This window comes from Aphelocoma coerulescens, assembly GCF_041296385.1.
Source record: "Aphelocoma coerulescens isolate FSJ_1873_10779 chromosome Z unlocalized genomic scaffold, UR_Acoe_1.0 ChrZ, whole genome shotgun sequence".
Classification (NCBI taxonomy): domain Eukaryota; kingdom Metazoa; phylum Chordata; class Aves; order Passeriformes; family Corvidae; genus Aphelocoma; species Aphelocoma coerulescens.
Window position 1 is genome coordinate 9,744,445 of NW_027184085.1, and position 11,776 is coordinate 9,756,220.

General features: G+C 55.4%; 1 protein-coding gene across 2 annotated transcripts; it reads right to left on the bottom strand.

The window, feature by feature from the left end:
• Window positions 1-1,070: 1,070 nt before the first annotated feature.
• Window positions 1,071-11,256, bottom strand: FANCG (FA complementation group G). Of its 2 annotated transcripts, XM_069001390.1 has the most exons (14): window positions 11,146-11,256; window positions 10,965-11,046; window positions 9,257-9,388; window positions 8,284-8,477; window positions 7,522-7,675; window positions 6,226-6,356; window positions 5,727-5,873; window positions 4,782-4,942; window positions 4,482-4,548; window positions 3,660-3,997; window positions 3,451-3,506; window positions 2,750-2,887; window positions 1,765-1,897; window positions 1,071-1,482 (listed from the first exon to the last, which is right to left on the bottom strand). In XM_069001390.1, the coding sequence occupies exons 1-14, from the start codon at window positions 11,254-11,256 to the stop codon at window positions 1,365-1,367; spliced, it is 1,962 nt and encodes a 653-aa protein (XP_068857491.1). In that variant the 3' UTR covers window positions 1,071-1,364. The 2 variants fall into 2 exon arrangements, with proteins under 2 accessions (XP_068857491.1, XP_068857492.1); XM_069001391.1 differs by lacking the exons at window positions 10,965-11,046; window positions 11,146-11,256 and having other exon boundaries at window positions 8,284-8,820; window positions 9,257-9,339.
• Window positions 11,257-11,776: the final 520 nt, after the last annotated feature.

The window sequence follows — 11,776 nt, forward strand, 5'->3', positions numbered from 1 at the left end:
TGGTCAGGGAATGGCCCGGGCTGGAGGCCCCTCACAGAGCATCCGGCCCCACCCCTGCCCCACACCGGGCTGCTCAAGGCCCCTTCCAGCCTGGCCTCCAACACTCCCAGGGATGGGGCAGCCACAGCTTCTCTGGGCAGCCTGTGCAGGGCCTCATCACCCTCACAGGGAAGCATTTCTTCCTGATATCTCATCTAACCCTGCCCTCTGTTGGTTTACAACAGTCACTTTATGTCATTGTTAAAACTCGCTCTCCTGCTCTCCACTCCCTTGAAGGCATGGACAGTATCCTTGTGGCCTTCTCCAGGCTGAACAACCCCAATTCTCTCAGCCTTTTCTCATAGGAGAGATTCTGTACTGGCTCCAGCAGGTCCCTGTCCCTGCTGTGCTGGGACCCCAGAGCTGGATGCTGTGCTCCAGGTGGGTCTCAGCAGAGCGGAGCAGAGGGGCAGAATCCCCTCCCTCCCCTGCTGCCCACGGGGCTCTGGATGCAGCCCAGGATATGCCCGTGTTTTCCTAAAGGAAATGCAGGACAAAGCCCATGCAAAGCCCCGCTCTGTCCCTCCAGCATTCACAGGAGGCTGCAGCAGGTCCTACCTTGCACTCCTCCCGAGCTCTGTTGTGCCCTCCTTCCTCTCCCCCCACTCTTTCTTTGCCTTGCAGCCCTCAAACACCCCTTCCCACTTGTGGGAAGCAAGGCTTGCCAAAGGCTCAGGTCATGTGGTCAGGGGACCTTCTTCATCCAAAAATAGCTCCACCAGACACCAGGGACACGTGCTCCTTCAGTTCCCTGCTCACTGTCACCGAGGGGCCTGGAGCTACGGCATTGGCACAGACCCTCAGGGACAGAGGGGACACACAGGCACGGGTCTGGACCCTGCTGTCGTCTCTGGCTAGTGCAGCATCGTGAAATTCAGGCTTCACAGCTGCATGCTTCAAACAAAACCACTTCTCTGGGCTCCAAACCACAGTAACTGAGCAAAAAAAAACAGTACACAAAGCACAGGTAGGACAGACCACCAGCTCCCTGGAGCCCGAGTTGCAGAGCCAGCCCTGCCGTGCAGCGGCCACAAAGGATGGATGGATGAGGGTATCTCTGCCCTTGATCTCTCACACATCCAGGGCACAGCCATGTAGTAGCTCCAGGCAGAGTCAAGGCCATGACTGCAATATTTTGCTCTGGAAAAAGGGCATGGAAAAAACCCAAAGCTGAGTTTTCTATTAGAAAAGAAGATCTATTCTCTTTCAGTCCTTTGGGAATCCAGCTTCATCATAGAGTAATTCTAAGTCTTGAAGGAGTCCTTAAAGGCCTTGTGCCAGCCAAGTGCAGGGAGACCTCAGCAGGTACGGGGGGCATGACCAGGTTAGCTTGAGGTGTCCTGGGCTGCTGTTCCGAGGTAATCCTGGATGCTTCTGGCAAGAGGTTCACTGTGAGGGAACATAGCCTGCTCCAGACATGAAACCAGATACAAAGGGAGGGGCCTGAAAGAGAAGGGAACATGGCAGCAGTGAGGACTGCAGCATTCCTTTGCCATGCCTTAAGACATTTGTTCTGCAGATCCCTCTGCTCTACCTGCAGCCTCTGCCCTCCCCATCTGGCTCCATGTCAGCTCTTCTGTGCCCCAGGGAGGCCCAGCAGAGCTACAGCCTGTGGCCCTTCAGAGCAGTCATCAGGGGAAGCTCCTCAGACACCTAAACTGGCCTCACAGCCTGACAGACAGTTTGCACTGCTGGACGTGAGATCCCACCCATCCCTCTACACACCTTCCCTGCCCTTGCTGCTGCCCATCCTCTTCAGGGGAGCTCTGGGACAACTTCTGCCACTGAGCAGCTGCCTCCTGCTTTCGGTTCAGCTTCCACAAGGCCTGCACCAGGTAGGAGGTAGCAGCTGGGTCACCTGCAAGCCAGGAAGAAGGATCAGCGTTTAGCAGGGGAAGAGCAGGTCCTCAGCATGGCTGTGGGTTGCAGGATATTACAAAAGAAGCTTAGAAGCCAGACATGGGCAATGAGTGTGAAGAGAGGTGGTATAATGGGGAGGAGGCTGCCCTGGCTGTGTCACAGGCTCTAATTAACCCCGGGGCTAGCAGCCAAGGCAGATGGTATCAGCCCTGCAGCACAGCCTGCCACACCTCTCCTTGGACACAGACTGGGGGTTTCCTTGCAGGCACGTCTGCACCCTCAAAGGGAGGCAGCCATGGTCAGGACTGGGACCAGCAGGTCTGGCAGATCCTGCTGAAGCTCACACCTTTGCAGCATGTCAGCACAGGCAGAGCACTGAACAGGAGAGAGCAGCCCTGTGAGCAGCACTAGCCATGCCTTGGCTGAGCTCAAGACATGAATGCTCCCCTCGAAGGCCTCTGTACTGCTAGGCATGGACATGCTGCTTCCTGAGATGAAGCACAACTCCAGCTCCTCTGTTCTGGAAAAGCAGACCTGTGTGGGACAGAGTTGGCTGTACCAGGCTGGGGTTGAGGAAGGAAATTTCCAAGCTGTCTGACAGCACAGGTTGTTGTCAGGGTTCTGATAGACTCCTCTGACAATAGTTTTGGTCTGTTTCTCCAGGGCACTGAGCCAACCAGGCCTCACAGAAGCATCTGTAGTATGCAACCTTGCTAGTGGCCCTACTGTTGTCTGTGACACCTGAATAAATGTGGTCTAAAGTGTAAGAACTTCCTGCTGAAGACAGCAAAGCAGCCCAGGACAAACTTGGGGAAATCCCCTGTGTTCCTCATCAAAATGAGCCCCTTACCTGGTGAGACCTGCAAACCGTGCTGGAAATCCAACAGGGCTTCTTTGTGCTTCCCCAGCTCCAAGAACTGTGTTCCTCGCCCGATGAGAGAGAGCAACCTGATCTTCTGGAGCACCTCCACTTCAGCTGGGAGATTCTCTGTCACAGGAAGACACACACACCTGAAGATAGCATCCTACTTGTCCCAGCAGGCTGAGCCAGATTAGCAGTCAGGATAGGCCAAACATTTACTTGGGCTGCTCATCTTCCAGCTCTGCAGACAGATGGCAAAGCTCAGCCTCTCTGCCAGGTAGGAAGAGGTTGGGAGGCAGCAGAGGGGGAGAGTGAAGAATGTCAAGAGCCCAGAATGGTACATGGCTGTGGTGAACAGTGACCTCAGCAGCAGCCTGGCCTTTGGCTGCCCCTCTGCACATATCTTTTCCCCAAAAACTGGATTGGAGAAACTTTCCAGTTCACAGCCCATTTAACTGCTACCAAGACAATGAAGAAGGAGGCAGAGTCAAGGCCAAGCTCTGCTCCCAACAATGCAGCCAGTGTCTTCAGAGAATTCAGCACGGCCCAGAGCTTTGCACCCTGGGACAACTGCCTCTTGCCAGAGTGATGCTGGGCCCACCACGTTGCTCCTGTATCTGCTGCTGCCAAGCACACAGACCCTGACCCAGCCTCGGCCCCACACAGGTCCCACCTGTGCAGTGTCCTACCTGTTGGTTTGACACCAGACCCATGAAGCTGGAGACGCAGGAGGTCATTGAGGCACCTGTGGGTGGGAGGAAAGAGGAGCTTTGGAGCTGCTCCTGGGCTGTCAGGAGTGTCAAGTTGTCAGGGCAGTCCCAGTGCCGTGCCCTGCCCTGGCCCCGCCACCCATTGCTGCCTGCTGGGGAGGGCCCTTCTCCCAGCAAGGCTTCATCACCTGCTGAACTGTGTTACAGCCTCCTTGCTCTCGCCTAGCTTGGCCCATGCCCAGCCCTGGTGCAAGCATCCAGCTGCTCTCCAGGCAAGGCAGCACAGACTCTCCTTCTTCTGGGACAGGAGTTCACCCGCCGGTTCTGCCCCTGGCGATGAGCACTCCGGCTGCTCCAGCCTCGCCTCCACTCGTAACACCCGTGGAATGAGGTCAGTCGTCCGGCTGATGACCTCCTCACACACGGTTATGGCATCCTGGTGCCTCCCAGCTTGCCCCAAGGCAGATGCTGCTTCCAGAAACACCTCTGGGATCCTGGGCACAGCTGAGCTACCATCCAGGGGCACCTGGGGAGCAAAAGTGATGTCAGTGCTGCAGAACTACAGAGTTCTCAGCCAAGCAGAATGACTCCATGCACACTGGGAACCTGGAGCTGCTGCCCAGCAAAGCTCAAGACCACTCCCACAGTAACTGGAGCCTGGTGGAGCAGGCAGAAGGTGTGAAGCGCTCATAACTCAGCAGAGTCAAGGCAACAAATTCCTACTCTGGAAGTGAAGGACATCCAAAATCAGGGTGACAGATACATCCCACAGGGAAGGGGAAGCTGTCTCTCCCAACAGCAGTGGTGAGTGCTCTCTGGTGTGAATCCAAAGGCAGACGTGCCACAGTTCAGGGGTGCCAGCCCCCAACTCATTTCCTTCACATCTCAAACTAGACACTGAAGTCTGGAGTCCAGGGCTGATGCCTGGACCTAGCCCTTGGGATTGGGTTTGGATCCCTCCAACCCTCATCCTCCAAGTCACCAAGGGAGCTCCTCACCAGGACACCTACCTGCTGCTGCAGCCCCCCCTGAAGGAGAGACAGAAAATCCAGGTAATGTTCCACTGCATCAGCCACCCTGCAACAGGAACAGGACATGTGGTGGAAGGAGCAGAAGTGCCATCAGCCAGGTGAAACCTGGACTGCCAGCCCGCAGTCTCTCCCCCTGCACCACACTCGCCCTGTTCACAATATCCATGCTCTGAGCAGACCTATGACAGCAGTACTGAACTGGACCATTTCCAGGAGAACAAGGAAAACTGCAGAGCCCAAACAAGCGGCATGTTGCAAGCAGAGCAGAGGCACTGTTACCTCCCATCCTGGAGACACCGCTGTGCCAGCAGGTACTTCACTTCAGAGGGGTGGTGATGGCGAAGGAGAGAAGCGAGTACTGGTGTGTGGACAAGCAGCTCTGTTTGCATTAGGAAATAGGGACTAGAGGAAGCAGCTGCTGGAGGGTTTTTTCCCAGAGCCTGTGAAACAGGAACAGAAAATATGATCAATACCACACTGGTCAAGTCTCGGGCAGCTGCAATCATTTGTCACTTCTGATATCTGGAGATGCACCCGGGCAAGCAGAAGTGCTGCACTTCACAAGCACAGCTACATTGTTCTCACAGCCGCTTCCAGGAAGAGCCATCAGGATCACACGGGGGCAGGCAGACTTCTGATCTCCATGTGGCACCAGGAGATCTGCAAGGTCACCCAGATCACCTCACATTTTTAGTTCAAGGTGCTTTGAGCTGCCTGGAACACCACGTCCCATTGCAGCACAGACCTAGTTAGACCATTTGTAAGGAGAGCGTTCCCTCTCCATAGCTATGTATGTATCTGACAGTTTGCAAACAGCTGAAGAGATAATTCAGGGTCTACTGCTCTGACCTGCTCTCCCAGGCAGGTTCACACAGCTAATGCACACTGCCTCACTGCAGCCAAAATCTGCCCTTAAAGGCCTCTTTACTACTGCATATTTTATTAGGAGATTGATACTTTCTGACCTGAGAGTATAACCTCTCCTCCCAAGCCACCAAGAACATGAACTAGGACTCAAGGTCTTGCCACATCCCAATGTGGTGCTGAGCAGGAATTTCAGATCTTGCTGGGCTCCTTCCTGCCCACTTGCTGAAGGCAGCACCATGCTATTTTGGGGGCCCCTTCCAGGGTGAAACAGCCCCCCAGAAGGAAGAAGCCTGCTTGAAGTTCTGTGCAGGCTCTGCTGGGCAAAACTCATCCCAGAAGTACAGGAACCAGACAAACCTCGTAGAGTAGGGTCAGGGCCTGCAGCTCCACATCAGTCTCTCCCAGTTCGTGGTACACTGCTGCCGCGTGGGACAGGGCAGGAAGGCACTGGAAATCTATCTGGAGGGCCCGTTTCAGGTGCTGAAGGGCTGTCTGAGGCTTGCCCTAGGTGGATGGGAAGACATCTTGCTGATTTCTTTACTCTTTGATGGGATCCAGATTCTTGCTCTGCTTCCCCAAGAGATCCCCACTAAGCAAGGGCAGCACTTCAGCCAAAGGCAGCCCTCCTCAGGCTGGTTTTTGAGCTTCTCTCTCTGCAGTGACACTTTGCACTCAGCCAAAATCTTTGCATGGATTTTGCAGCCTGTCCAAGGAAGCTGGGGCCACAAGGGCAGCTTCTGCTCAAAGCCTTCCCTCCCTGCAGAGGCCTTGGGCCATGCAAAGGCAGTGTGGACATCAGCCTGAGCCTGCTCACCCCACAGCTCTAAGCTGCCCTTCCCCTCTGTGCTGTCATTACCATTCGCTGAGCGCAGCAGCCAAGGCAGGTGTAGATCTGGGCCAGGATCTTCTTGGAGCAGAATCCTCCTGCAGCTTCCTGAAGGAGGGAAAGGGCGGTGGGGAAGTTCCCAGCCTCCAGCTCCTGCAGCCCTAGGACAGACCCAGCATCTTGGCTCAGTGGCTCACCTTCCTGTCCCATCTGGCCCCAAACAAGTGTGGTGGCCTTTTCTTCCCAGAGCTATAGGGACCTGCCTGATCCCCTCCAAATGCAGCGATGCACAGCAGGATAGTGCCAAGCTGCCATCTTTGCTTTAATGGTTTTGCAAAAGAACAAGCCACTCAATGGAAATGTCCAGCAGAAATAACAGCAGCTTCCAAGTCCAGAAACCAAGATGCCTGCTTTGGCCCAGAACAAGGACAGGGGTATGTGCTGGGCAGGTTCACCTCCACATCCATCCAAAATGACAGTAGCAGATGGGGAAGCACACAGAGAACCTCAGAATCTTTCCAGCACATCTGGGTCACTTCCCAGCAGGATGCTTTGGGATATCAATTCATTAATATTTATCACAAGTGGTTATTTGCTTTTCCTTCAATCTTCTCTTCAGGCTTCCCTGAGGCTGCTCTTACATACCAGCATCACACTCACATCTGCTACCTCCCTGCTGGAACTGCTGGTGCAAACCCTAGAGTATTTTGGCTCCAGTTCTGTGGGCCAGAGCTCCTGCCCTGTCTCCTGGCAGGAAGGCCCTGTATGAGCCCAAGCACAATGAGGCAGCGCTGGCTGTCCCTGGAGCTGCTGGGGTTGTCAAAACAGTAAAGGAGAGAAAACAGGCAGGGTGGGACACAGCGGTCAGATGAGATCCACTGCCTGCTGTGACACCAGGCTACAAAGCCTCACAACAGCTTTTCGTGGCTCTTGCAGCACCATAATCTGACAGGAAAAACGTGTTTGCAACAAGGCACGTTCCGGAAGACAGACAGAAGAAAGGAAGATCTTCATAAATCCCCTGCCAGCCTTCTGCTTTAAGGTTCACAACAGGGCCCAAATACCTCCCTAAAGTCACAGACAGGCAGAGGAGCTCTGTGATAGTGCAGAAAAAGGATGGGCTAGGGAAAAAGCAGGGAAGCTCTTTGAATATGGAATGTAAAAGCTGAGACTCAGAGACTCAGCCCAGGCCCTCTTCCAAAGGAACAGCCCAGAAAACCCCAAGGGCCAGTTTGCTTGGGAAGAGAAACCAGGATAAGGGCAGGGAAAGTGGTCCTGGGACAGAGCAGGAGACTGTGCTGGCATGAGTACCTGCCCCCCACAAACCTTGCAGGAAGGCTGCTGTGGTGCAGAGGATCTCCTTCAAGTCCTTGGCACTCTGTACAAGGGGCAGGGAGGCCCCCTCAGGAGGGACCTGCCATGCCTTGATCAGGGAGAGGAGCTTGTTCTGCCCCTCACTGCAGTGAGATCTTCCCGGCTCCTGTGAAGGCACAGAGGAGAGAGAGCAGGGAATGCTGAAGGGAAGCAGGAAACACTGGTCCAAGGGCACAGAGAAACACGTCCCACCAAACCACACAATACCACTCCCTGCACTGGGGAGCAATGTCCTACCATCTACTCACTTCAGCTACAGCCCCCTTACTGCAGTGATTCCTGCCTGGCCTGGGGCAGCACCTCCCCACCTCAGAGGGGGGTGCACCTCCAGGGCCTCCTGGCATGGCAGATCCAACAGGTGCTGATGGATGGGACCCAGCAGCAGCCTCACAATCAGCAGGGAAGGTTCTGCATCCCACTGCTGTTCCCTACAGATTCTGCAAGTCCATCTGCAGCCTTCTTCCAGCCCGCCCAAGTCTCCTGTCTCAAACACAGAGGTCCAGGGCCCCAACAGGCAGAATATTCTGGGATCCATTAACGCTCTCAGGGCCATTAGGCTATGCTGGGAATGCCAGGGGGAGGATTAGTCATGCTGACTGGGCAGCACTGATGGGTTCAGGTGTCAAAGTGCCACAACAACATTTTGCAGAGTGAGTTTTATGACAAACATGGTATTTATGCCAGCTCTGCCAGCATCTGCCTGTGCCCAGTTACCTCAGCAGTGCTCAGGAGCTGGAAGAGGCCAGCAACACTTCCCAGACGGCCAGCTGCCAGCCACCAGGCTGCTTGCAGAGCCCCCAGACGGTGCAGAGGTGCCTGCAGCTCCTCCACGGTTACCTCCTGCAGTACCTTTTGCCACAGCTCCTCCGTGCCAAGATCCTGTCTGCAGGCCCCACAAGCCTCCAGAACTGAAAAAAAAAACCCAAGCAAAAAGATCTGCAGATGTGAGGTAGTGGGTTGGGGCCCCATAACAGACACCCTGGCTGAGAGAGGGAGAGAAAGCCTCAAGCAAGCACGGGTTCCTCGTAGTGATGGTAGAAATGGGGTTGTAGGGCTGGCCTGGCCTCAGCAGAATGGAAAACAAGCTCTGAAAGAGAGGAGCTGACAGCAGCACGCTCAGGAGACAACACACAGCAGACTCAGAGCTAGACTCCAGCTCTGCTGAGCCCTCGTGAAGTCATTTGCCCTCAGGTAAGCATGTGCCAAAACTGCAGATCCACCTCTGAACTGCAGCTTCTTTCAGTGAGTTTCCTTTGAAGACAGCAAACCATTATTAAAGAAAACACTTATTTTATACTGTCACTAAAACTTTGCTAGAGACTTAAAAACCCTTGTTTCCCTTGAAACTTCCAGCCCATCCCTGCAGGCAGCAGCAGGCAGGCAGCTGCACATTGTCCCTGGCCACAAGCCACTCCACCTCTAGCCCTTACAGGCAGGGCCTGGATGTTTCCTCACAGTTCCCTGCATCTCCAGCACTTCCAAGCAGAGCCAGGCATGCCTGCCCACAGTTTCCAGGTGGAGCCAGGTGTGTCTGCTCACAGTCTCCCCCATCTCTGGCCTTTCCTGGCAGAGCCAGGAGTGTCTGCTCATAGTTTCTGCACCTCCAGCCAGTCACCAAGAATCTCCAGAGCACAGAGAACACTCTCCTCATCCCAACAACTCGCTGTACAAAGAACCACATCCTTACCCCTGAGGAGTCCCTCGTGTATTCCCTCTGCTTCTCTTTTGATGGCAGAGTCAGATGCTCCCACAGTGAAAAGCAGGGAGTTGTAGAGGACAGTGAGTTCCAGAGGCAGGGCAGGGAGGGCAGCCGGCAGCCCTGTGGGCACAGCCAACCCAACAAGAAATTTAGAATAAACACTTGAGAATAAACTAAGAATAAACAGCCATCCATGCTCAGGTGGCAATACCTCGCTTGGTGACAAGAAAAGTGGCTTGGCAAGAATGTTTTAGGGATTGTGGTGTGATTTAGCCACTTGGGAACTGCAGTGCCCAGACAGACAGCACGTCTCAGCATTCCAGGTGCCAACACTGCTTTAGACATCTATTCCCCAGCTATCCAAATGCTGCAGTCCTTCAGGACTTAGGCCTTTCAGCTCTCTCAAAAGACCATCAATAGCCTGCTCTGTTCCAGTACACATTCACCCTTTCACACACTGTGTCTCTCTCTCCTTATCACAAGATCACAGAATGGGTAAGGCTGGAAGGGACCAGAGTGGCTCGTCTTGTCCAACCTCCCTGCTCAAGCAGGGCCATCCTAGAGCACATGGCACAGGACTGCATCCAAATGGTTCTTGAGTATCTCCAGAGAGGGAGACTTCACGGTCTCTCTGGGAAATTTGTTCCAATGCGCAGTCACCCACAGGGTAAAGTTATTCTTTGTGTTCAGGTGGAACTTTCCATGCTTCAGTTTCTGCCCGTTGCCTCATGTCCTACTGCTGGGCACCCCTGAGCAGAGCCTGCTCCATCCTCTGACCTCTCCCTGCAAACACTGACAGACATCGATGAGGTCCCCTCTCAGTCACCTCTGCTCCAGACTGAACATGCCCAGCTCACTCAGCCTTTCCTCATAAGATAGATACTCCAGTCCTCTAATTATCCTTGTTTCCTTCTGCTGGACCCTCTCCAGGAGCTCCGTGTCTCTCTTGCACTGAGAAGCTGAGAAAACTGGAAATCAGGCTGCCTCATATGGGGCTTTCTCTGCACCACACTTGTATCAGGGAGCCTCTTCCCTGACTTTCCAGGGCAAAGGCTGCCTCACTCTTTTTACAGAAACCCCAAAGCTCTGCCCAGCAAGTTAGGGTGGAGGCTGGGGCTAGACAGTAACCTTTTTGCTGGCCCAGGTCAGCATAGGGCAACAGGGATCATATCACCCTGGCTTGTTTCCAGCAAAGGGATACTGGAGCTGCATTCCGAGAAGCAATGGCCATAAACTAAAACACAAGAAGCTCCACCTCAACTTGAGGAAGAACTTCTTTATGCTGAGGGTGGCAGAGCACTGGAACAGTTGCTCAGGGAGTCTCTGGTACCCTGTTGTTACAGGGCACCAACCCTGGAGTCTCCCTCTCTGGAGGCATTCAAACCCCACCTGGGTGTGTTCCTGTGTCACCGCTCCAGGTGGCCCTGCCTAGGCAGGGGGGTTGGAGTGGATGATCTTCAGAGGTGCCTCTCAAGCCTGATGATTCTATGATTAACTCCTTTGCACGCCCCGTTCAGCACGGAGCAGTGGAGACCGTTTCACCCCGCCCCCTTCACGGGTTTGTTTCCGGGTCCGGGATACCGGAGCTGCCCCCCGGTAAACAGAGGTGTTCGAGACCCGGTGCTTCCGCGCCCACACGCTTCAGGCCCGGGACAGCAGCGGGGGGTGAAGGCGGGGCACGGCGGCCGCCACTCACCGCGGATGCGCCGGAGCAGTTCCCCGAACTCGTCTCGCTGCTGCCGCCGCGCCTGCCGCGCCTCTCCGCCGCACCGCGCCGTCTGCAAGGGACGCACTTACAGCCGGCCCGGCCGAGGACCGGCACCGGCGGCAGCCCCGCGGCTCGGGGAAGGAAGGGGAGGGAAGGGGACGTGCCGCACCGTCCATCGCCCGACTAGCACCCGGCTGTGGGCGGCCCAGGCCCGCAGGCAGTCCCGCTCCGGCTCCGGCCCCGGCTCTGTCCCGCGCCGCCGCTTCATGGCTGCCGCCATCGCCAGCCCGCTTTCCCGCCCTCGCCGCCGATTGGCGGGGACGGCCGTCACCACAGCAACAGGGAAGCGCGGGGCCAAGGGCGCGCGCGCCGGGAAGGGGGCGGCCGCGGAGGGACAAACCTCATCGCAAGGCGAACCGGTTACAGAATATCCCGAGTTGGAAGGGACAGATCAGATCGCCAACTCCGGGCTCTGTGCAGGACCCCACAAGAATCACACCACGTGCGCTGTCCAAACGCTTCGTGAACTCCGGCAGGCTTGCGGCTGTGACCCCTAATCTGGGGAGCCTGTTCCAGTGCCCAACCACTCTCTTGAAGAAGAGCCTTTTCCTGAACCTCCAGAGTCCTGGACCCCAGTTCAACCTAAACCTCCTCTGACACAGGTTCAGGCCATTTCCTCGGGTCCTGTCAGTGGTTTCCACAGAGAAGAGATCAGTGCCTAACCTTCCACTTCCCCTCAGGAAGAAGCTGTAGATGAGGGTTCCCCACGAAGGAGATCCTGGACAGGTTGGGGAAAGAGA